Genomic DNA, 26,038 nt, shown 5'->3' on the forward strand with positions numbered 1-26,038 from the left:
TCCTCGGTACCCTAAATGCTTTTTAACCATCATGCTTTTAAACAAAAGAATTTGTTTCTGGATGTATGCAAATTAGCTAACCTCCAGCTTGCTTAAAAGTGATTAAAAGCCCTCAGGCCAATTTCACGCTTTATAAAATTGCAAAGGAATGCGATGTATATACAGATGCAGGTCAGGTAACCTATTGTCAGGAGAATGTTCAGTTTAATGAAAGGGGAATGTTGAATCCATATGTGTCCAGTATGAAACATTCAAATAAAGTTCAATAGTAATAAGGACCAGTGGCGTAAATATACTTACATAGCTCCCAGATGCGCAACTACAGTCAAATTTCGGGGTGGGGGTAGATTCTTCCAGCAATCGGCAGTATGGAGATGCAGGGGTTCTAGGAAGGGGTGAAAACAAGAAAGCCTTGTTAAGTAAAATGTTCTTGTACAGACCTGTGAAGTACTCAGGTGCGACTGCAGTAAGACAGACGCCATAGCACAATAGCTTCTCTCCCCCCCCCCCCACGTGAACCAGGCAGGGGGCCTGGTGTTTCTCTGGCCCATTGGCCTTTCACACCTCGGCTCCCCATTCTCTTGTCTTTCTTCGCCCCCTGCACTCTGGAGCTCATATAAAGCGCTCTGATACCTCCGCGGTTTGTGTGAGCTATACAAAACCCTCTCCTAAAAAATGTTTAATAATCCGCCACTGATTTGTTAGACTTGTATAAGAATGTGCTGATAATCCTCAAGTGCTGTGAAACCCTGACACTGAAAGCGTTCAGCAATAAATCAAACTTCTTTAGAGTGTCCCCGCATGCCAGCAATCATACCCCTTAATGCGAGTGCAAATGCACAAAGAAAGTGCGAACATCAGCAAAATAGGAAATAAAGGAAAACGATACAGAATAGATTGGTCAGAGTGCACTGCACACAATCATCACCACTGCTTCAACCAAGGCTCACAACTCTCATGAAGCAGGAGGGAGATTTCTGAACGCAAGTAAACCCACTGGCATGCTGCTGGCGGTGCTAAAGAAGCCATATCTAACAATTGGCCAGAAAGAATAAGGACCCACCCTCACACATAGTCAACTGCACGCCCCGTAAATGAATGCCCAAGCCACACGAGCGGATAATTCGAGCAAATGAAGAGTACGCGCATGGCCATTTTAAATCATCGTTTGGGTTGTAAGCCACCGGAGTGGCTTCCTTTTGACAAAGACTACATATGGCCGCAATAAGCGCTCCAGATGTGGCAAACGAGCCATTTTTTTTTTTACTGCAAGGACATGGCACTGAAATAAAAAGAACAATGACGCCTCTACACATAGTTGCCAAGTTCCTGCAACAAACACTCGCTGGTGTGGCGCTGGTGATGGCTGCATCGGCACGTGGGTTGGTATGCTCAGCGCGGGGTGAGAGGGGCGGCAGGGTCCTGCTGAACCCATAAAATAACACATTTTAAATGAGGAGCTGAGCCTGCAGAGGCGCTGTAATTTACACCTAGGCACGTGTAAACTGTGCAAAACTGACTCTGTCCGATGGTACTAAGTTCCCACTCTAAGAAGGGGTGAAAAACGAGAAAGCCTTTCACACCAGGGCTCCCCATTCTCTGGTCTTTCTTCACCCCCTGCACTTTGGCGCTCATGTAAAGCACTGTGATACCTACGGGTTTTGTGTGCGCTATATAAAACCCTCCCCCTTAAAAAATGTATAATACGGATCTGAGGCGGCATGTGGGGTCCTGCTCACCAATGATTGTGGAAGGTGAGCTGGCAGTGTGTACTCGCGGGGGCGCAGGGCTCTGCCTGGTGCTCGAGGCCTACCTGGGGCAAACTGTTGTGGACTCGCTGGTGTGACGCTTGTGACTGCTGCATCGGCGTGCGGATTGGTATGCTGAGCGCAGGGTGAGAGGGACTGCAGGGCCCTGCTGAACCCATAAAATACAAATGTTAAAAACGAGGAGGTGAGCCTGCAGAAGCGCCGTAATTTTCATCTGTACTATAACAAAAAGGCCAACCCTGTCCTCCACTATTCTACCCCTGCTTGTAAGGTACAGGGGGCATCAAAGCTGACGATTCTGTAACAAATTTAAAGTGCGACAAAACACACACTTCCACTTACCGGCAGGGCCTTAAGGCACTTGCAGCACTGGCGGTCGTCCAATTGTCTTCTTGTCGTCGTGCGGGACTAGTGTGCTGCGGTGTGTGGGGCTAGACAAAGTGCGGACAGCATTTTCAATGGGACCTGGCCCCCCCACCAACCTTGCCAACCAATGTGTCTCCCCAAATTTAATGGGGGTGACAGACATTCCAAACTGCTTTGCTCTCGGCCTAAATTGGAGCTTTGCTTCTAATGCTTTAGCAATGAAAATCAGTGACAATCTGGTTAAACCGGGTCAGCTGATTTTCACACCGGTAGTGTATTGTCGGGCAGATTCGGGTTTAACCAAATTCCGGACAGCCTATGTATAACATACATCATGCAACAACTTTGCTGACATTTAAAACATCAAAAATAACCTTATCTCTACCCCACCCCTCCACCCCCCGCCCACAGCAGACCACCCACAACTCGGTCGCGCAGCATCCTCAGTTGGTGGCGTTTGTCGCTCGTGGGGCAGAGGTTGCTCTGTGTACAGCTGTAAGTGAAATGCAAGCATTCTTTCAACCCGATCCCCACTCACCGACTAGTAGTTAAACAACCCGGCTGTAGAGCGTTTCATAGTCCTGCGTGCTAAAGTACCACACCTCTTTCCAACCTACTCCCTTCACCAACATCTGCGATCCCGAAGGGCAGCACCTGTGTCTAATGCTGTGTCAAGGTTCGTGTCCCTGCGTTATCATCTAATATAAGTGTCCTAGTCATTAGCAGTTAACCACATCATAGGCAGTTATGTAAAAAAATAAATAGGTGGGTGGCTACCTCACCAAGTCAATCTAAACAGTCCAGGTACAGCTCCCTCCTCCCCATCCTCCCCACAGCACTCCTGATACTTATCGGTTATACGTGAAGGAGCAAGTCTCAATCCTGTTCCTCTACCGACCCTCCAGCCGCCTCGTCCAAAAGCTTTCGTGCCGGGCTCTTACGCTGTTCCTTGGTCCAGTCTTTAAGCGCTTTCTGCAGAGCCTTGGGATCAGTAAAGATGTGAGATTGCCCATGTTTGTTCACCCGTAGTTTGGTCTGGTATAACATTGCATAGTCCAGACCCAGCTTATGCAGCTGTTTTTTCATGGGAACAAATTGTCTACGAGCCTCCTGCTCTCGGGCGGTAAAATCCGGGTAGTGAAATAGTTGATCCTTCATATGCCAGCACGTGTTTGTCTCTCGCCTCCCGTTAGGCAGCGTCTCTGTCTCGGTAATTTAACAGTTTTGCTATGATTGGACGCGGCGGTGCTCCCGGCGGCGGGCGGGGTCCCAAGGAACTGTGCGCTCTCTCCACGACAAACATGTTCGAGAACACCTCAGCTCCCAGAAGGTCCACCAGCAGCTTCTCCACAAAGTGGAATTACCTGTTTGCGTCGTCACCGGTAGGCCCTTAATTCGTAGATTGCAGCGTCTCGAGCGGGCTTCCAAGTCCTCTGCCTTGTCTTGCACCCTCCTGAGTTGCTTGTGGTCTGTGTTCAGTGTAGTCTGTGCCACCTCCACCTCCGTGAATCGTCGCTCGGACATATCTAACCTCTCTGCATGTTTGTCCAGCCTTTCCCCCATTGTATCCATCCGGTATGAGAGGGCATCAATTTTCGTACCCAAGGAGGCAATGCCGTTTTGCAAGCCCTTCTCCGTTGACAACAGCATGCTCCTGATGTCAGAGTCTTCATCCCTAGGAGTAGTAGGTCGGTCGGCCTCCTCAGACGCTGTATCATGTGACTTGGAGCGTTTTTTCTCTAAGTTAAGCTTGGACTGTGCCTTGTCCGTTCTGCCCATTAACTTCTCCAGATAGGGCTGTTCTCCAAGAGCTAACGTCTACACTCCTGCAGGTGGCAATCCGGTAAGGTTCGTACTGTGGGCAAGCATTAAAAGTGTGATCTGCAGCTCCTAGAAGCGGTATTGGTATAGGAGCCCACTGCTCCAGCCCAGTAGTATATACCAACTGCGTGGTGCTCCACTTGTCCCTACATGTGGAGAAGTGTGGCTCACCGGTTAGAGGCGGCAGACCCAGAAGCAGAGGTCGGCCTGGGACCAGGGTTTAATTCCAGACGCGGCAGGGTACGGAACCAATGTCAGCGGGCTCGATAAATCTTGCCTCGGTGCCTCTCTAACCATGGGTCCCACGCTGCAACTCTGGGCAATAGCTTGCTTAATCTCCACAACGGCCCCCTCGCTGCCGGGGATGCCTGGCTTCACCTTGGGGATGCCCAATAGGGACCATCTCACAGGGAAAGCCAGGACGGGTTCCCCAGCGGCACACCGCGCCAAGAAACCCTGGGGTGAACGTGCGCTCTACAAATTCATACTAACATAACATAACATAACATGTATTGCCACTGACCTTCACACCGCCCAAATTCCTGCATGCGTCCCGCCTTGCAGTACCACCTCCCGCCCCGGCTTAGGTCACCGCGTACATACGGGTATTAATCTTCCCGAGCCTCTCTATGCACGGTCCACTCTGCGCTGCTGTTTTTTGTTCTATTTAATGTTCACCTGCCAAGCCTGGCAGTATCTGTGGCGGTGAGATCTGCTCAGGAACGTGCCCCTCTTCCGTGGTTACCACCATGTGAACAGACTAATTCCGCAATGCGGCGTACATACAGGTCATCTGTCTCCAGTGGTGCCCCCCCCCAAACTCAGCGCCAGACTCTGGATCAGACTCCGACTCGGTAATTCTCGGCAGACTGCTGCGCTCCCAGCGCCCCTCAAATGGCGTTGCCACTCTGTGCCGCAGGGCTGCGCAGCTATTGATATGTGTAATGTCTTATTCAATAGTCGATCCTGGCATTCTCCATGGCGGAGTGCTCTGCTCAGGAATGTGCACCCCTTTCACAGTAACCACAATATGGGCAGGTCAAGCCCACAATGCAGCGCTTGCACGGGTCAAATGTCACCAGGTGTGCACCTCCAAGCTCGTACAGATCTGCTCCTCCCTGCACTCTGTAGTAAATGAGTATGATGACGCAGGTCCAGATCATAAGATTTATTCCAGAATAAGTACAGCTTTACAACCACAAGGGAGCGACTGGGAAACACAACCAGCCAGCTCGTAAACCGTCTTTCTATCCCCAACATTCCCCATGACATCCCATCATTCTATAATCTAGAATACTACACACTCCTTAACAACCACCACGCACCGTAAGAACTCTGGTGTGAATACCCGGCTCAGTTCTCCTCAGCCTACTGAGGCGCTCTCAGCTCCTCTCAAGTGACGTTGCCTCTCAGTTCCAAAGGGAAGCACAGTGACCCAGTACTAGGCACCAACAGACACCACCCTGAGGTCTTTCATCGGGTGTCACCGCTGCTAGCCACCGCGTCTTGCATTCCAAGCCTGTTACCGCATACCACCGTACCAGCCTCCGTACGAGCGCCGATCCTGGACGCTGTCACTCTCATTCAGCGTATCTCGGGGTCCGCGCGTATCACAGCAGGAGCTGGGATCTCAAGACTCAAGGGACGAGTCGAAGTCTTCCGTCCCTACTGCACGCACGGGAACGCTGCTCCGCTCCTCTGTGCACTCGAGCCCGGGGTTTGGCGGCCGTGTGTTTCGCTCGCTGGATGAGGCTATATCTTCGGGATCTATAGGGTGGGAGAGGCCGGCGGCGGGTTTCAGCGATGCAGTCGCATTCCAATGGCCAAAGAACGCTCAACTAGTCGTTTCAACGCCGTAGGTTGTCTGATTCATGCAGGTTATTTGGTCGGCTTTGTGGAGCTCGAGACTCAAGCAGACATCTTGGTCTCGAGCAAGCTCCTACCCCCCCACCCCTTAACAAATATACTTAATCGCATTCTGTCCTCTTGCTTCAGATACGTTCTTCCTATATTGAAACCTTTCACCACAAATTGTGAACCTCCCCCATGATTGTTTTTTTTTTTTTTCATGCTTTTCACTCAAGTGATCTAAATATCCTTGAGACATGTATAGTGAAAATATCCTTGCTGCATGTATTTCCTCTACTACTTACCAGTATTAAAAATTTGCAAAACACATACAACCAGTAGGATTATCAAAAACAGATACTGCCAGCTACATAATCAAAATACATAAAAGTTAATTGCCGCAAAATTATTAGACTGATGTTGAAATTGCGACTCTTCAGGCAAAGAAATGCGTGCAAACAACATCAGGAATTAGCTTTGTGAAAGACACGTACTGCTTCAGCTACTCCCACTAGCCATTCTGTAAATAAACGCCGGCTTCTGAAAAGCAGCCCTTCACAGCTCATGATGATCACATTATAAGGGACTGAAAGATGACCCAGGGACACCTTCCCAGTTTGCTATAGGCATCTTGCCCAACCGCTCCACACATCATATCTCTCCTGCTCCTATGCCTTTCTGTGCTTTGTCGTCTCTGATTGCAGCACAATGCCACAGAAAACATGATGACTAGCAATCCTGTACTATTGTGCTTGGCGTTTGTTTTTGTTCCAGAATGCTACCACAAAGTAGTGTTTAGCAAAAAAACACTCCGACACTTTAAACATGCCTATTTCAAAGTGGAATAGTCTGCTATAACGGTCTCCATTGATTTAAGCCTAAAAGGGGATGATTGAGTGAAGTGCTGCAATAATGCCACAAATTTTCCATTTTGTACCACAAAATTTGCTAACTTTTTCCGCAGTATCCTGGGGGCTCGTCTTCCTAGGTAATGGAGGGATTGAACTACCAGATTAAATGCACACCGCTATCATGCAACGATCCAGCTGCACACCTTCAGATCATAAGTCTGTTTGAGACCAAATCTTTATAGAAAAATGTATTTAACAGCCACACTTACGACTGAAAATTCATGGAGAATGTCATTATGCACTGAAAAGCAAACTCAAATACTCATTTTAACGTCCTAGAAAAATTTGGCTCGTTCGAAAAACTTCTGATACCTTCACCTTCAGTGTAATGGGAAACGTTTGTCTTTCCTTAACGTGCAGTGACAGCAGTCCTGCAAAGTGTCACGCATCAGTGTGGTGCTCAGCATCACCGCACTGAAATACATTGTCACGCATAATTTGCAGTGTCTAAAGCCTCATGAAGAACTGCCTAAAACTAAAATTGTAGGGCCCGATTCACAGAATGAATTTAAGACTCAATCCTAAACTTACTACTGTTTTGGTATTCACAGATTGCATTTACTACTTTTGGTATTCACAGAATGAACTTACTACTTTTGGTATTCACAGAAGTTCGGACTCCTAACTTTAGGACTCCTAAATGCCTTCTGTGAATACCGAAAGTCTTAAAATTAGGATTTTTCTCAATTTAGTAGTATTACAGTTAGGACTCCTAACTTTACTACTACTAAATTGAAAAAAATCCTAATTTTAAGACTTTTGGTATTCACAGAAGTCATTTAGGCGTCCTAAAGTTAGTAGTCCTAACTTTACTACTACTAAATTGAGAAAAATCCTAATTTTAAGACTTTTGGTATTCACAGAAGGCATTTAGGCGTCCTAAAGTTAGTAGTCCTAACTTTACTACTACTAAATTGAGAAAAATCCTAATTTTAAGACTTTTGGTATTCACAGAAGGCATTTAGGAGTCCTAAAGTTAGGAGTCCTAACTTCTGTGAATACCGAAATGAGTAAGTTTATTCTGTGAATACCAAAAGTAGTAAGTGCATTCTGTGAATGCCAAAAGTAGTAAGGTCATTCTATGAATACCAAAACAGTAGTAAGTTTAGGATTGAGTCTTAAGTTCATTCTGTGAATCGGGCCCGTAGTGTGGTTACTGGTAGCTGGCAGCGCACCATACTTGCATTGCGGGCGCTGCTCTTGCTGGTTTGGTGATTGTAGCTGAGCTAAGACTGCTGCTGGCAGGCAGCTCACTGCTGCATTGTATTAGTCATTTCCTGTGGCGCCGCTCTCCGCTTGACTTCATTGTCTGGCCAAATGGCTTCTACCTTCACAGCCAGGGTGGGACAGACCAGTCAGATCAAGTGAAGTTGATTGATTTTATAACGTCTTGCGCTGGGGGGAGACGTCCCGTCACGTCAGCCGAAGGCGGAAAACTTTTTATGGGAGAAAGTGGTGGCACTTTAATCATGGCGCGTGCAGCGCTACTACTACTGCTTTTCGCACTGTACCTAGCTGCCACGGCAGGCAAAAATATAATGTGACCGGCGCTGCTCCTCCTAATAAAGTTACAGCCGAGCCTCAAGTCACTGCGATGGCAGCACCCGCACAGAAACACAACGCAAAGAAAGAGGTAACTGTGCTTCATGTGGATTACTTGTGAACTGTGCCCCTAATTTAAGTTTTTGCTTCTGAATCCCCTAACTGCTGCCTTTGTTGGTGCTGTTCCATTGTGGGGCTCAGCGGGCAGAGTCTTCGGGATGTCGAAGGGTGTCGGGATGCCAGAAAGATGACTTTGAACATTAAATACACCCTGATGGTTCAACTGTAGAGTGAGGGTATGAAGCGCGACAGTCAGTGTGACGGTTTTGAGGTTGCCCGAATTATGCGGTGGTGTTATGGCCTGTCCAATGACGGAGTCTGATTTGACGGGTTATTCGTGGTGTTCTGCTTGTGAGTTTGCAGGGACATTCACTGGACAGCAGCAGACTCACCGAAGATAGTCCTGGACTAAGGAAGCGGGCGCCTGCAGAGGGTCCCGGCCTGAATCTGCCTCCCAGAGTCCACTGCAGGCTCATGGTTTCCATGCCCGCAATACTAAACAGTCACACATCACTGTATTTGTATCCCCTTGCTTTGGTCAAAACACCTGTAGGTCCCGAGCTAGTACGGCCATGATTCTCGACTCTGCATCTAAGGTAGGGGTGACACCTCTGTAGGTACAGTGTCTTGGGCCACGTGGTGAATGTATACGGCTGCATGCAGACACCAGAAGCAGATATGGAAGAGCTCAAAAGTCCAGTACAGAGGTATGTTAATATGGCTCAAACCAAGGTGGCATCCTTTTCATTTTACACAGAAAAGGCTTGGCATTTCTCAGCAACATCAGTAGTGCCTGCCTGTGTTCCCTCTGTTACTATGGACTGCAGTCAAGCAGTTTGTCTCCGGTTACTGCCCTTCTATTTCTGGTGCTTTGCAGCAGTTTTAAGATATTAATTAGAGTTTCTTGTTGCTCAAATGGGTGTAACTTCTGATATTGATATGTGTCCCTCATCTTCGTTACTTGATTTTACTTGTGTGAAAGTGTCACTCATAGTAGTTGAAATGTCACTCATAATTAGGGCTCCCGGTTTTCCGTTTTTACGGATTTTTACATATAAATACAGACGGAAAAGTATTTTTCCTTTGTCTGTATTTATATGTAGAAACGGAAAAATACGAGTAAACGAGGACATTTTGGCACGCTGCTGCCTTGGTTTAGAGTTGCCGTGCCCTGCTCCGATGCTGGGAGTTCCTTCCAGTGACGTACTTGGACATACTGTGGACCGATTGGCTCAGGGTCTTCAAGTGACCCTGAGCCAATCCTGGTTGTTTCAAAGCGTCATAGTGTGGGCGTGCTAATACCTCCAGCCCCGCCCTGGTAACATCTGCCCTACATTTTGGGGGCTCACCTGCCTGTTGTTCCTATTTGCCTCCACAACGTTAAAAGACGCCTTCCAGGAATCCAGGACTTACGCCACTCAAGTCAGCCTGCGCCAGCCCACCGCTGGAGTTAGCCTGCGCCAGCCCACCACCATTTGAATTTCAAGGGAGGTGTATGTGCCCTACATATGTGGCCTCGGGACAGATCGATACGCGTTAAAAGTCGTTCCTGCCTCTCTCTGTCCCTCTGCAGCCTTAGGCCCCTGCCCTCCCTCCCCACCCCACGTGCGCAGCACCGGCTGTTGCACCCCCGGTGTTCACACTGTTCATTTTAATTTTCCTTGTATTTTTAATCCTGTCTACTGGTCTGGGGAACCGAGTTCGTGCATCGGCTAAACATCCTGGGATCCTGGGCATATCACTTAACTGTCCCATTACTATATATGTGTGTCTTTTTGTAAAGTAACTTGTGCTCATAAAATTGCCCCCATTGCCCAGAAGTGAAGAAGTAGGTGCACCTGCCAGGGTCTGCTTGTGTGCCTGCGTGTGTGCTTGTGTCTCTGCCAGGGTCTGCTTGTGTGCGAGCGTGGTTTCAAAAGGGATGTGAGAAGGGGGAGGGGAGGAGAAGGGAAGAAGATGTAGACGGGTTTTCAAACAAAATGCATGGAACTTCCAAAATCGCGTAAGTAGAGTATTCAGAAACATTCCCAGCCGTGTTTCCATTTTGGTATATGAAAGATGCACTTCCATAATTCTTAGGGGTCTGGGTTCCGTGGATTCTCAACAGGGAGATAAATTCCATCCACCTCCGTGTCTCTGCCAGGGTCTGTTTTTGTGCATGGGTGCAGGGTCTGCTTGTGTGCGTGCTTGCTTGTGTCTCTGCCAGGGTCTGCTTGTGAGCGTGCAGGGTCTGCTTGTGTGCGTGCGTGTGTGCTTGTGTCTCTGCCAGGGTCTGCTTGTGAGCGTGCAGGGTCTGCTTGCTTGCGTGCGTGTGTGCTTGTGTCTCTGCCAGGGTCTGCTTGTGAGCGTGCAGGGTCTGCGTGTGTGCTTGTGTGCATGCGTGTGTGCTTGTGTCTCTGCCAGGGTCTGCTTGTGAGCGTGCAGGGTCTGCTTGTGTGCGTGCGTGTGTGCTTGTGTCTCTGCCAGGGTCTGCTTGTGTGCGTGCAGGGTCTGCTTGTGTGCATGCGTGCGTGCTTGTGTCTCTGCCAGGGTCTGCTTGTGTGCAGGGTCTGCTTGTGTGCCTGCGTGCGTGCTTGTGTCTCTGCCAGGGTCTGCTTGTGTGCAGGGTCTGCTTGTGTGCCTGCTTGTGTGCTAGGAGGGGCACAGGCTTGCCACCAAACCGCACATTCCCTGCGGGTGACATCGGAGTCATTAATGGGCCCCGGCAGATGGCACACGGTCCAATGCCCCCTGACCTCTGCCTCAAAAGGTGTTGTTTTGTTCCTGGAAAGGTTTTTTTTTTACGTTTCCTGGTCTGGGGAACCGAGTTCGTGCATCGGCTAAACATCCTGGGATCCTGGGCATATCACTTAACTGCCCCATCACTATATAGGTGTGTCCTTTTGTAACGTAACTGGTGCTCAGAAAATTGCCCCCATTGCCCAGAAGTGAAGAAGTAGGTGCACCTGCCAGGGTCTGCTTGTGTGCCTGCGTGTGTGCTAGGAGGGGCACAGGCTTTCCAGATTGTTGCGTTTAGGCCCCCTGGAAGGCATTTATTTATGTATGCGTTATTATACTGCGCAGACTTTATCCGAAGGTGTCAGAGCACTTCAGAATAGGAACAGTAACATGACATGAGGAGAAAGTTACAAGTGTGCGTATTACAAGAGCAAACGTTACGTTACATGAGAAAAAAGTGACAATTGTGCAAGTAACAACAGCAAACAAGATACAAGATGAGGTAGCAAACGATACGTTACAAGAGGAAAGAGTGACAAGTGTGCATGTTACATAAGCATACTGGATACAAATAGAGGTATAATACTTCAATAAGTGTATGTCACTCCAAACACAAGAACCCACTGGGAAGGCACTTCTACATTCATAGTTTTCAGATGAATGTATTGTGTTGATCAATAACAACTGGGCGCTGGTGTGCATTGTCAACTTAAATAAATGCGGAAAAATACTAGCTGTAGCATTGTATTTTGCTTGCGGCAAAAATAAATGTGGATAAATACAGAAAAAATGCCCAAAAAATAAATATGGATAAATACAGACGGAAATGGCAAAAAAATAAATACCATAAAACCGGGAGCCCTACTCATAATTACACTGAAATTATGAAAACGTCACACATAAGCAATCTGAAACCTTGGCAGCTATGTGACAGTCTTCTGAAAATGTATATTTTAAAGACCTATCTACTTCAGTGTTAATTACCCGAAGTAGGGCACTCTTCTGCAGATATTTGATGGATATTGTTCACTTTTCAGCAGCACATATACATCTACTCGTTACTGATAATAGTCGCAGCTGTTTGATGTCCTCCCACTTTTCATAGAGTGAAGTTGATCTTTCATTTCATTCTCTCTGGCTTTCTTTACAACATCTAGCGGCTGTATGGTAGTCCGTTATGTGACTGCAATCATTTGTTAACTTTTGGTTACTAGCATTATTTTTTTCCTGACAGCTTTGACATAGAGTTGTATTTTTATAATCTGCAGCTCGTAATCTCTGCTAATGCTGATGAGGCTTGTAGTCTCACTCATGTGATGGCCACGCTGTTCTTCAACACCACAAAGCTATCACCCTATTGAACAAAGCATAAGCCAGAAAGTGGGGAAGATTATAAAAGCTGTCTCGATGAAAAATACATGCTATAGATCAAACGGTAATTTCCACATTACACTGCAAACACGAAGCATGCTTCAAATAAGGGTATTCGCTGGGCACTTGAAATCTTTGAATAGTTTACTTTTGTCATTTATCGGAAATCTGAAACCAGCAGCGTAGATTTTGTTTAGTAAGTCAGATATAATTACACTAGAGTTCAAAGTAAGCGAACATTCATATCGTTTTTACTTTAAACTACAGAACCAACTTAATTATTTACATTTGTATCAAAGTAAAGAAAGTTGTGTAAGAGCGATGACTTAGTGATGGTAAATATTTAATGCTCGGTTCTTCACAATAATAGCAGCCTGAAGCAGAACAGCCAAGATGTGTTTCGCCCCATCGCATCGCGCCGACCTAGGGCCTTTCCAGCCTTGAAAAAAACCCCAGCCTTACTTTGAAATATAATGGAATTATCCCCGATTTACTAAATCATTTGGAGAAGACCCATTTTTATGAGGGTTGGGCGGTGGGTCATGCCCTCAAAGGGGATATTTACAGATAAATAAAAACTGCAATAATAGAATACTAGGATTCCAATAGTTTCTTACCTGACCACAGGTCTTTTTTCTTTCAGGCAATGAATGAGACTATGGCGTGCAATTCCCAGAAGAATAAGTTTTTGATTGATGGCTTTCCTCGAAATGAAGACAACCTACAGGGCTGGAATAAGCAAATGGAAGACAAGGCAGTTGTGTCATTTGTGCTCTTTTTTGACTGCGATAATGAGGTACTGCACAAATGAGTCGTATGGATTACGTGCCAGTTTGTATACTGCTACCTGAAACCCCAGTGGGTGTTATGTTTGTATAGATGGTTTATGCAGTCTCAAAATGCCACATTGTGGGGCGCCAAACTGTTTTGAAGTACAGTAACCATACAAACGTTGCAGAAAACATAGTGGAATTTACGATATGGGGTCATCCGAGGAAGCCATGTGTGCCTCTGTCATTAGTCCCGCAGAGGCTTAAGAAAACTCCGATTCCTAATTTACCTACATTAATACCAGGTGACAGCGGTAACAGTCTGCCAGGGCCCTCTAGCCTGCTGTTTTATTAGGTGTCGCCTGTCAATGCGCATGCGCATTGAGCTTGCGAGACTATGGGGGCTTAAACAGACTTTAATCAACTTGCTTGTCGATGGCGATTCCTTGCAGTGCCCGTGAAATTCAAGCTCAATGCGCATGCGCATTGACGTTAAAAGCGCGTGCACATGCCCCCAGCCGCCTGCCTTGCATTACACATCAAAGGCAGCCCAGCCTCCCTCCCGCAGCCCCTGCTGCTTCACACCCTCATCACAGCCTGAAATCGCCGTCTTTTCCCTCAGCCGCACTCCTCCCACACCCCCGCTCCGCCCCCTCCCCTGCCTGCCGTGTCGCATTTCTTCAGGGCACCTCCCCTCATCAGTTCCCCAGCAGCATCTGTTCCCCAGCCTGCCGAGAGCAGCTCTTCCTGCTCCGCCCTTTCCCCACTCTCTCTCCCCTCACGACGCTCTTCCCGCTCCGCCCCCTCCCCACTCTCTCTCCCAGCACTCTAGCATACAGCACGGAATTCAGGCATCAGCTGGACATGCGGAAAATTTCCCAGATTCTTATAGCGCAACTTGTACAGATTGCATAAACTGCTCAACACTATTTTGTTCTGTGATGTTGAGATCACTCACACTGACACATAGACCTTGGTCTACTCTTACTCGAACAGCCTACAATCCACTTTACAGCAACACATCGCCCATAACAAGGATGCTCCGCCAGCGGCTCTTCCTCCTCCCCACTCTCTCTCCCAGCACACCTCCCCCTCGCTCCGCCCCTTGCTCTCCACCCCCTGCCTCCCCAGCCGCCAGCATTCCACACTGACACAGCCTGCCGAGAGCAGCTCTTCACGCTCCGCCCTCTCCCTACTCTCTCCCCTCACGACGCTCTTCCCGCTCCGCCCCCTCCCCACTCTCTCTCCCAACACACCTCCCCCTCCAGCATACAGCACGGAATTCAGGCATCAGCTGGACATGCAGAAAATTTCCCAGATTCTTATAGCGCAACTTGTAGAGATTGCATAAACTGCTCGGTAAAGAAAGAAAGTTACACACTATTTTGTTCTGCAGCTCTTCCCGCTCCGCCCTTTGCTCTCCGCCCCCTGCCTCCCCAGCCGCCAGCACCTCCCCTCATCCGTTCCCCAGCAGCATCTGTTCCCCAGCCTGCCGACTCTTAGTCGATCAGCCTATAATCCACTTTACTGCTTGTCTTCCGTGAAACTGTCTGTTCTGCCTCGAGCGGAAGGAGGCTCAAGACGCAGCTTGCCTCTTGTGTCATACACCTATGCATCACCGCTTACAGTGCGGCTTCTTTGGTTGCAAGTCGCCTCCAGCACAGCCCCTGCCCGATAGCTTTGAGTCTCTCCTACCCATCTGTTGGCGGAAGCCTCTGCTCTCCACACCGATTCCTCTCACAGAACGGGGCATGTTTCCGAGGGCACCCATAACAAGGATGCTCCGCCAGCAGCTCTTCCCCTCCCCACTCTCTCTCCCAGCACACCTTCCCCTCGCTCCGCCCCTTGCTCTCCGCCCCCTGCCTCCCCAGCCGCCAGCATTCCACACTGACACAGCCTGCCGAGAGCAGATCTTCCTGCTCCGCCCTCTCCCCACTCTCTCTCCCCTCACGACGCTCTTCCCGCTCCGCCCCCTCCCCACTCTCTCTCCCAGCACTCTAGCATACAGCACGGAATTCAGGCATCAGCTGGACATGCGAAAAATTGCCCAGATTCTTATAGCGCAACTTGTAGAGATTGCATAAACTGCTCGGTAAAGAAAGAAAGTTGCACACTATTTTGTTCTGCAGCTCTTCCCGCTCCGCCCCTTGCTCTCCGCCACCTGCCTCCCCAGCCGCCAGCACCTCCCCTCATCCGTTCCCCAGCAGCATCTGTTCCCCAGCCTGCTGACTCTTAGTCGATCAGCCTATAATCCACTTTACAGCAACACATCGCCCATAACAAGGATGCTACGCCAGCAGCTCTTCCCCTCCCCACTCTCTCTCCCAGCACACCTCCCCCTCGCTCCGCCCCTTGTTTAAAGCTTGAAAATACATCCCGCCTCTCCTCCCCCTTCCTTCCCTCCCCCCGGCTTCTTCCCACCCTCCTCCCTTTGCCCGAGGACATCACGATGAGGGAGGAGACGCACAACTGCGGACCTCTCCTGCTGGCACACGAACAACGTCACCTTCTTCACTCTTCAGCACACCAGCCATATTTTTGGGGGACTAGCCAGAGTTGTTAAAGTTGAACTATATGTACTGTGAAGCCAATGCAGACAGCGGCAAAGTGGCTTTGAACGAAACTCAAAACAAGTCACTCTCACTAGGGTCCGCAAGGCTTTAATGTCGAGAGAGTGCACGCTCTAAGAGCTGAAAAAATGGGACAACGTTCGCGTTCACTCAAATTCTGTGATGCTTCTATCCACAGCTCGAAAAGTTATTTATAAAGAAAGAGACATCTCTCACTTTCCTCTCGTTTTTGCCAGCTGTCACCTCCACATTCCATATCCTCCGTACTTTTAATTTTGAATCATTATGTTGCCCTCCTTCTCCGTAACTCATTCTTTCTCCTGACTTTTCTTCCCTTTACTCCTTTGTTATCTACTCCCAACGTACTTCTCTCTTCTAATTTCATGTAATAGGTCGAGCCTGGTCAGCCCATGCACTGCTATGCAAGGTGTGCTGTATTGGAGTATGGACTTGAAGCCCTGCCCACTCTCTCCCCACCACCACATCCACCACCACCACCACATCCACCACCACCGCATCCACCACCACATCCACCACCACCACATCCACCACCACCACATCCACCATCACCACCACCACCACATCCACCATCACCACCACATCCACCACCACCACATCCACCACCACTTCACCACCGCATCCACCACCACCACATCCACCATCACATCCACATCCACCATGATATCCACCACCACATCCACCACCGCATCCACATCCACCATGATATCCACCGCCACATCCACCACCGCATCCACCACCACCACCACCACCGCATCCACCACCACCACATCCACCACCACCACATCCGCCACATCCACCACCACCCCATCCACCACCGCCACATCCACATCCACCGCATCCACATCCACCGCATCCACCACCACCACCACATCCACCACCACCACCACATCCACCACCACCACCACATCCACCACCACCACCACATCCACCACCACCGCATCCACCACCACCACATCCGCCAGCACATCCGCCACCTCATCCACCACCGCATCCACCACCACCATATCTATATGTGTGTGGCTCTGTGTGTGTGTAGGTGCAAATGCAATGTTCTTGGATTTTTGTCACAATAAAATACACTGAACATAATCTTCACAAAAGTTATTTACAAACGTTTAAGCTATTGCCGTTATAAATTAAATAAATTATTTAAGTATTAATTATTTACAAAAATTAAAAGCCATTGTTATTTGTAATATCAATACATCTAAGTCACGTAAATACAAAACATGTTGCATTACAAATGCTATAGGTGTCACATTTGCAAAAGTTATAACTATTGCCATTGTAAATGACAAAGCTATTAATGTAGCTATTTTCAAAAACAACACATAAATAAAAAAGTCATTTACAAGACCAATAGCTCCAACTTTTCTAATGCGAGACCTATTGCATTTCCAATGCTTGTTATTGTTGTCAGCATTTTCCACCTTTCTTGGAGTCTGGAATTACCCTACCACCCCCAGCTATCGAGGTCCTTTGAGAGTTTCTATGTAGCTTCTTTGCTGCCCCCCACCTTTAAAACCTGCTTTGATTCTGACATTACCCTAGCACCAAGAGTGTAACATAGGCCCCTGCAGCCCATACAGCATATCCCTTCCAACCCTTCGTTGGCCCCAATTCAGCCCAAAGCTAATGAATATTTAGGAGATGTGAGAAATTAGACGGGGGTCCTACACCTTCTACAGAGCAGGCCCATCATTTTGTGTTACACCACTGCCTAACACCCCAATCATTCATGTGTTTTATACTTTTTTATGTTTTCTTTGTTGCCCACTAGTTTCATGCTCTCTCTTCTCACACACACCATGAAATGTCCCTTCTGCACCATGTGAAAGAGATCTTCTGTGTAGTGTTACTAACATTAAAACATCTGCACACTACCTAACCGCCAAATAAAGGCTTGTTCATACTGAGTTTCTACAAGAGCTTTTATATGGTTAGGATGCGTTTTGTACACCAGTTTCACCTTCATGGGTGAGACTACATACTGGTAATGAATGGGATTATTGTCATCCCAGAGAGAATTTTTCAGACCAGTGTTAGACCATTCATGGGCCAATCCTAGATCCTAGATAGGGCATCAGGGAAAAGAGGAGGAGGGCTGGCCATTATACATCGAGCTAACCTAGCCTTAAAAACTGAACCGCTGGATTACTACTGTGCGGAAGCCCTTGCCTTCACTATCTCTCTTTCTCCCATACAAACTTTTAAAGGAACCCTTCTTTATCGACCACCCACCTCACGCACGCTTTTCCTAAAATCTCTTAATTCTTTATTAGAACCAGTAGCCGCTAATCAGGACTACACCATATTGGGTGATTTTAATTTCCATTTGGAGAATGCAAATGATAAGGACTCGCACACGCTGATCTCGGACTTTCAGGCCGCTGGTTTAGAACAGCAGATCACTACAGCTACCCATCAAGCGGGGCACACTTTGGATGCCTTATCTACCAACAATGCCCACATCACCATTTCCACAGTACTCCCCCTTACCTGGACAGATCACCTAGCCGTCAAATTCTTAATTGCACTTAAATCTTACAAGAATCTTCCCTCTAGCACCTGCCCCTCGATCCTATGTCGTGACTGGAAAAACATTGATTTCACGGCCCTACGTAACACACTGGAATCATCGATACCCGAAGATCGATCTGATCCCCACGAAGCCTCTCAGAACTACCAACGCTGGCTACTTAAGGCACTAGACTACCTAGCTCCCTTAAAAAAAAAGCAGCCAAACCGCGTTAAACCTTCTGCGGCTTGGTTCTCGGAGTCATTACGGCTCGAGAGACAACGCTGCCGAAACCTGGAGCGGCGTTGGCGTAGGAACTATGCCAGCCCCCGACCGAGAGACCTACAAGAACGCGTTGACTAGCTATAGAAAGCTGATCACTGCCGAAAAATGTACCTTTTATAGTACACAAATAGAAAATGCTATCAATTCAAACAGACAGCTCTACAAGGTAGTAAAAGACCTAGCTAATCCCCCAGCTCCTCCCTCCACCGAACCATCACAATCATTTTGCAACAAGGTGGCAGACTTCTTTCAGGCTAAGGTTAACGATATCTTCGATAAATTCACCACAATACCGATGGCAGACGGAGTCTCTCTGGCAACTCTTCCTCGGTCATCAAAACCAATCTTAGAGGCGTTTACGCCACCTGTATCTATGACGGAATTTATAAATACTGTTAAGTCAGGATCCCCACTGGACCCCTGCCCCCCATGTATCATTAAATCAGTTTCTGACGTAATTGCCCCAGTACTTACCAATATCTGCCAAGCTATATTCCAGACAGGTACATTTCCCGCTATTTGGAAAAGGGCAATTGTAACACCACTCCTGAAAAAACCTGCACTAAATCCTTTAGAGCCCAAAAACTACCGTCCAATTGCCTCCCTTCCCTACCCCTCAAAAATAATCGAAAAGGTAATAAACCAACAGCTGTCAACCTTTATCGACCAGAACGATTCTGCTCGACAACACGCAGTTCGGGTTTAGGAAGGGCCACGGGACAGAGACAGCTCTAATAAAAGCGTCAGAAGAGGTCAGGATTATCATGGACAAGGGCGGTGCCGCTGTCCTGATACTTCTGGACCTATCCGCGGCCTTCGACACGGTCGATCATTCTACTATGATCGACCGTGTCGCCACCCTTGGTATTCAGGGCAGGGCCAGAGCAACGTTAGCATCCTTTCTGGCCAACAGGATACAGTCCGTAAAAATGGGAAATTTCAGCTCCCCTGATTTCTCTCTCCCGTGCGGTGTTCCCCAGGGCTCCTCGCTAAGTCCGACACTTTTCAACATCTATGTGTCGGACTTAGCGAGGGTAATTAAGTCATTTGGCATAGGGCTAACATCATACGCCGATGACACACAACTGGTCCTGGAAATACACAATAATGGAGAAGCTGTGGCAGCGAATTTTCAGGCAGGCATGAAAGCCATCAGTACCTGGATGAACCAGAACTGCTTAAAGCTAAACTCCGACAAGACGGAGGTATTGTTTTTTGGCGAACTAACCCCGTCTTGGTCTCCAGTCTGGTGGCCCTCGGAACTGGGTATACCTCCATTGCCAGTAGCCAAGGTGAAAAACTTGGGCGTGCTTTTCGATAGAAAGCTCACATTCCTTAGTCACGCCAATGCCGTGGTTTCGGCCTCCTTTTACACTCTGAGAATGGTGAAGAAACTGCTCCCTTTTCTTCCCCCTACTGCTGGCAAAACTTTAATGTCCTCCTTGGTATTATCCAAGGTGGATTACTGCAATGGCCTTCTGCTCAACGCACAAGAACAAGTGGTGAACAAGTTACAGCTTGTCCAAAATGCCGCTGCAAGGATCCTCATGGGGATTCCAAAACATGCCTCTATCTCTCCCACAATTCGAGAGCTTCACTGGCTGCCCATAAGAACCAGGATAAAGTTTAAGGCCATGTGTATCACCTACAAGGCGCTGAAAAATAATGGGCCTGACTTCTTCAAAAACGCTTTTAAAATCTACAAACCCAGCCGAACACTGCGTTCATCTACGGCCCAACAGCTCCAAATCCCCCCAACAAAAAAGGTGACATGGGGAGACAGACGTTTTGTAGTGGCTCCCTCCAAATTATGGAATCAGGTTCCCTCCCAGATTAAGGAACACACTTCGCTGCTTTCCTTTCGAAAACATCTTAAAACCTGGCTCTTTAACCAGTAACATCCTATAACCCTCGTAATCTGAAATATGCTAATTTTAGCGCCGAGACGCCGCAAGGCATTTGCGCGCTTTAGAAATTTAAAAAAAAAAAAAAATCCTGGTATAGGTCTTTTTCACTTCCGGCACCTCGCATCTCTGACTAGAGGAGTCTTATGGAAGCACCTCCCATTAGTATTTGAAAAAAAGTGTAAACATGTTACCAAAATATATATGTATATATCATGTAGAAGGAGAAGGTTTACAACATGGAGGCCACCTACCGCTGCACAACCCAACCCCCTTTACACTACCCCTACCTGCCATTCTTTCCTAAACGACAAGATTATTTCTGGGAGAATAACGACACAAAAAATTAGGGTATAAAACAGAATCCATGGTGGATGTGGGAGTATTGCAGGGATGCTCAGACATTCCAGTGTTTAACTTATTTTCTTATATGCTTTTGTCCTCATTACGTAAAGAAGTCACAGGTTTTCTTTTGTTTTTTACTTAGCTGGCCACTGACTACGTATTTTGAGTTAGCTTGTTAACTTGTATGTTGGCTGGATTTCTCCTGTAGAGTTTTTCATGTAACAAGTTGAAGGGTTGTCTCTGTAGACCTAGCTGCTTTCTCAGCAGATTGGATAGTTTATTCACAATCTTGTTAGTAGATCGATACTTATCTGGGTCCTATAATATTGGAACTACTCGCTTATAATAAAAAAAATGTAAAACTGTAAAAGAAACAAGGAAAATGTGTATGTGATCTAGCAACCGCTTATCTTTTTAGATTGTGTTAATGTCCCTGAAGTTACTTATTTTGTGTTTTTAAGAATTGCTTCTCAAACCATGATGCTGCTGTAAAAACACGCTAGGTGGATTGAAGTTCATTCTTTAAAAAAAAAAAAGTTTTAAGCAATTACTATGATACCGTACAGAACATTAAAAGAAAAAAAGAGGTTTTTCTTAACACATAATAACATTGATATAATACTCCATGAGGGAGAAAAAGAAACTAAGGGCACATGACATTGAAGGATTACAACAACTCATAATATTGCACAATCTAATACTGATAACATGAAAATAGGTTTATGACTAAACCCATTGCAGACTACACCAAACCCTGTTGAACCTGCGGCGAGCGAAAGGGCCACTGACTTTAGCTAAAGCTAACTCTGAGCCAAAGACCTGTCTGAGTAATGCGTAAAACTCCTTAACATTTAGACTGACAGAGTTTATCCATGATCTAGCGATACACAGACGAGCACAAACTATGATAATAGAGAGTAATGCCCTCTCAGAGTTAATGACCTTGAGCTTAAATTCCAAGGGATACCAAAGGGGATGATGGACGGAGCGAATGAGCAAATCAAACACTCACCCCCAGTCAACAGATCTGGGTATAATCCATCACCATTCTTTAGCCCACTCTGCCACCCCAGTTCAGACATGGCCATATGCAAATCAGTCTGACCCTGTGCCTCATGGGAACAGTCCAACCTGAACTGCCAAGCCATGTCTTCCCTGGACCGGAAACAAGCTTCCTCGGACCGGTTTTGGGTTCATAACCCTCATCAGCCATGCTATCTTGAATCCAGTGGCAAAGTGAGCAAGGGACCTACGTCTGGGCATACCCTGCCAACTGGTGACCAATTTGTGTTGATAATGTTGTGCACAAGTCTTTCCTAAATAGCCTAAGCAAAGGACAATCCAAAAGCATGTGCTTTAGATCGGCAGCATAGGGATTACATTTGGGACAGTGCGACTTACAAAGAGATCGGGGTGTTGCCCACTTTAGAATGAGCTTAGATGTATAGTACAGCATAAACACCATCTTGTGGTGTTGCAGCTTTAGGTTAATGGAGGCTACTGCTCTATTTAAGATGTCTATTGACTCCTGAGCTTCTACTGCAGTGACATTAGTATTCAAGAGCTGACTTAATTTTAGAGATGCGCAGGTTATCTTGATTAGCTGATGCGATGAGTTTCTGATAAAGTGCACCAATAACACCTCTATCAGAATTCCCATATATGCCCACCAAAATTTCTGACGTATATGGTGTGGTTAATACTCTTTGCCTATTTAAGAAATAATCTCTAATCTGCAAATATTTAAAGAAGGAGCAGTATGGAAGCATGAACTTGTCTTTGAGTGCTGTGAAAGAACTAAAACCCTGATTATCATATAAATGTCCCAGCCTGTTGATGGCAGCGGACAACCAGATTCATCCAACAGAATCCTGAAATATATCCGGCAGAATAGGGTTTCCCCATAAAACAGTATGACAATGCAGTAGAGGCCAAGAACATTTCTTGCAGATATCATGGCAGATCCGAGTTGTTTCCCTAATCACCTTGAATTTGACTAGCTTGTAGTAGTTAAGGTCAGAGGTCTTCTAGAGGGTGAATCCTATCGGCCCATAAGCTAATTGATAGGCCAATGAAGATAGTCCTGCTTCTAGCCCATTCAGCAAACTCTGCATCTGCCCAGCGAATGCAGCCCAAAAATAGAATTTAAAGTCTGGAAGCCTTAAGCCACCTTGTTGATTAGATAATCTGATTAGGCTAATAGCCCTGCTGGTGCATTTGTAACCCCAAATACGACTGCCTATTGTAATTTCGAGGCGCTTAAAAAAAGAATTTGGGACACGGAGAGGAATTGAGAGAAAGAGGTATAAAAACGTAGGCAAAATATTCATCTTAATTAAATTACACCAGCCAAGAATGCGAAGAGGGAGCATTTTGCGCAGTTTGGCCGTGACAGATTTAGGGAGTGGTTCATAATTAAGGGCAATGAGCTCCTCTACCCGACTGGTAAGACAAATACCTAAATATATCGCCTTATTAGTAACCTCCAGAGATGCTGGCAGTATATCAGAATGAAAATTGAGAATGCCTGCGTCTTAGCTAAATCCAGCTTATAGCTGGAGAACGAGCCGAAATGTTCAGCCTAGTCTGTTATATAGATTAACGCTGCAACAGGATTAACGGTGGAGACAGCAATATCGTCCGCATATGCAGTAAGCTTTAATTGTATATTATTCGGCTTGACAGGGGTAATCTCAGTATTCTGCGTAAGATGTCCTATAAAGGGCTCAATCTAAAGTGAAAAAAGCAAGGGGGAGAGTGGGCAGCCCTGGCGAGTGCCCCTCTGGACAGGGAATTGATTAGATAAAAGGCTGTTCACCTTAACGACAGCAACCGGTTTATTGTACAATTTCTGAACAGGAGAGATGAACTGGGCCCCCAGTCCGTATCCGACATTGTCCCCCAGAGTGCCTCCCAGGCCACCCTGTCAAAAGCCTTTTCGGCATCCAGCATGATCATACCGATCTGTGTGTTTAATTTGTTGAATACGTCAAAGGCTGCTATACCAGTATAAATGTGAGATGAAGTGTCTCCACCGGTGAACAAACTTGTGTTGTTGCACAGAAACAAGCTGATGAATATTGGGGGCCATTAGAAATATGTGATTCAATCCGTAAACTCTGATACCAAGATATCACCAAAAGCTTTATAGAATTCTAATGGGATAGCATCCTCATCTGCAGCTTTACCCGAAGACAGGGCCTTAATTGCACCTTCCACCGACAATATGTTGTCTTGTAGTATAGCAAATTCATCGACATAGTTGTGGAAGATGACTCTCTTGCAAATAGTCTTGGAGTCTATAGAGGTTACCATAAAATGCTCCAAATTGCTCTGATATCTCGGAAGAATGAGTGTAAAGCAGTTCGCACTCCCCCTTTATTGTTTTAATCTTTAATTTGGACTTCCTTTCTGAAATCTGTGTGAAGTCAATAGCCGACCAATCCTCTCTCCATACTCCTACTCTATTGCTTTAAATTTGTGAAAATTAGCAGTTTTTTTCTCAGTAAGCCTTCTATTCAGCATAGACCGTTTTTAGGTCTCATTAGCGAACGCAGCGCATGCGCTGCTTCGCCTTGCGAGACTCTATTGTCGTTGCTTTCCTTCACGAAGGGAGACAAACTATGTGCGCGCACGGACAGTCGATGTGCGCGCCCATGGCATCTCCTCTGAAGGCGGACAAGAGATGTGCACTCAGTACGCGTGCACATCTCCTGTCCCTGCGTGACCACAGCGCATGCATGGCACGCTATACTTTTTCTAAGTCTGGTTATTTCTACATTTACTCCTCAGCGCCATTGCTGAACCGACAGCACTGAGATGTCTTGGCTTAGCCCACGCTGTTCATATCCCGTCACTAATGCGCAATAATCCCCTTTGTCAGGTTTAGCTAATCTAAAATGACCTAACTCCAATCTTCACCTCTGTGGCAACTCAAACACCGCCTTTCACGAAAACACACCGCCTACACGTCACACGCGCTCACGGCTTCGAATGTCCGCCTTGTAACCGCGGCGTGAGGCAGTCCCATCAGATCAATGCTATTCAGATCAACTTAGGGCTCCCCGAAGGCATTTGTAACCAAAAACAGGGCCTTAACACAACACACAGGTCTAGCATGGTGAAATCCGAGTAGGGAACGCACATGTCCTCGCTAAATGTCTGTAGGCAAGCCTCCCTAGGTTACAATAAATCTGTCTGCTCCAATAGGTAACCAAACACAGCCACAACACCCCACGCTCTTGCAAGGGAGAAACAAACGTGGTGTTTAACGCAATTGATTTGCGGCCTGAAGCAGGCTGAGATTACAATGCTGTAGAGCAGCGTATTTTTAGCTACAAAAGGCAGCAAAAACAATCAAGTTTACCTTTTATGAACAGCAGCATTTTTCTGAATCCTATTAACAATGTGTGGCATTCTGTAACCAGCACAACTCTATATATACAGATTCATTTGAATACCATACAATATAATGGCTAATCTGCCAGCAACTGCACATGAGAGAAAACATCCTCTCGTTCAATACAACATCTGCCTTTCTGGTTTCGGTTTCCGATTCTGTATTCAAAGGTACTGCTGGTGTGATACTTTCAGGGTGAGGTTTGCTTCCTCATGGGAGCTCTCCCTCCAGAACACAATGCTTAAACGTTGAATTAGGTACTGAGCACCTGCAGTGCTTCAGTTTGGAATAGAACCCTTTTCTGGCCTTCACAGGACCAAGGGCTGGTGTCTAACATTAGGTGTGGGCTGAGATTATTTCTGTGCTCCGACATGCGTGCTAGCTGTCCACAGAATAGTGCTTCGGAGCCCGTGCAGGGTATCTGGTGCTATAGAAGTAGAACTGTCAAAACAGTGCACAAGAGTGCGTTGTTAATTACCGAAATCACAACACCAGCGCCGTGCGGGCATCGGCGCAGAGAGAATTACGGGTAAATTATCTCTATGCCTGTAAACCAATGATGGACAAGAAGCATCCACAATGAAGACCACATATACATTGCACTGAGGCTTATATCATAGGCAGACACCGCAGACACTTTTAGGATCTGGTTGTATATGCTGATTAGTGATGCTCCAGTTTTAAACCAAAGGTTTTATTGCGAATTTTTAAACTTATTTTAATGATAACCTGTGGGTTCAAGGAACACTTTTACATCAGAGCTTTTAAATAGTGGAGCTTTTGGTATGCAGAGATTGTACCACTTTGTGGCAGTGGAATA

General features: G+C 46.8%; 1 protein-coding gene across 1 annotated transcript in view; it reads left to right on the forward strand.

The window, feature by feature from the left end:
- CMPK1 (cytidine/uridine monophosphate kinase 1) overlaps positions 1 to 26,038 on the forward strand; it is a 111,863-nt gene that overhangs the window by 42,988 nt on the left and 42,837 nt on the right. Inside the window, exon 3 of the mRNA XM_086952398.1 lies at positions 13,050 to 13,202. Coding sequence (XP_086808524.1) covers positions 13,050 to 13,202 — 153 coding nt within the window. The remainder of the gene's footprint in view (positions 1 to 13,049; positions 13,203 to 26,038) is intronic.

Source organism: Lissotriton vulgaris, chromosome 1_1, assembly GCF_964263255.1.
Source record: "Lissotriton vulgaris chromosome 1_1, aLisVul1.2, whole genome shotgun sequence".
Classification (NCBI taxonomy): Eukaryota; Metazoa; Chordata; class Amphibia; order Caudata; family Salamandridae; genus Lissotriton; species Lissotriton vulgaris.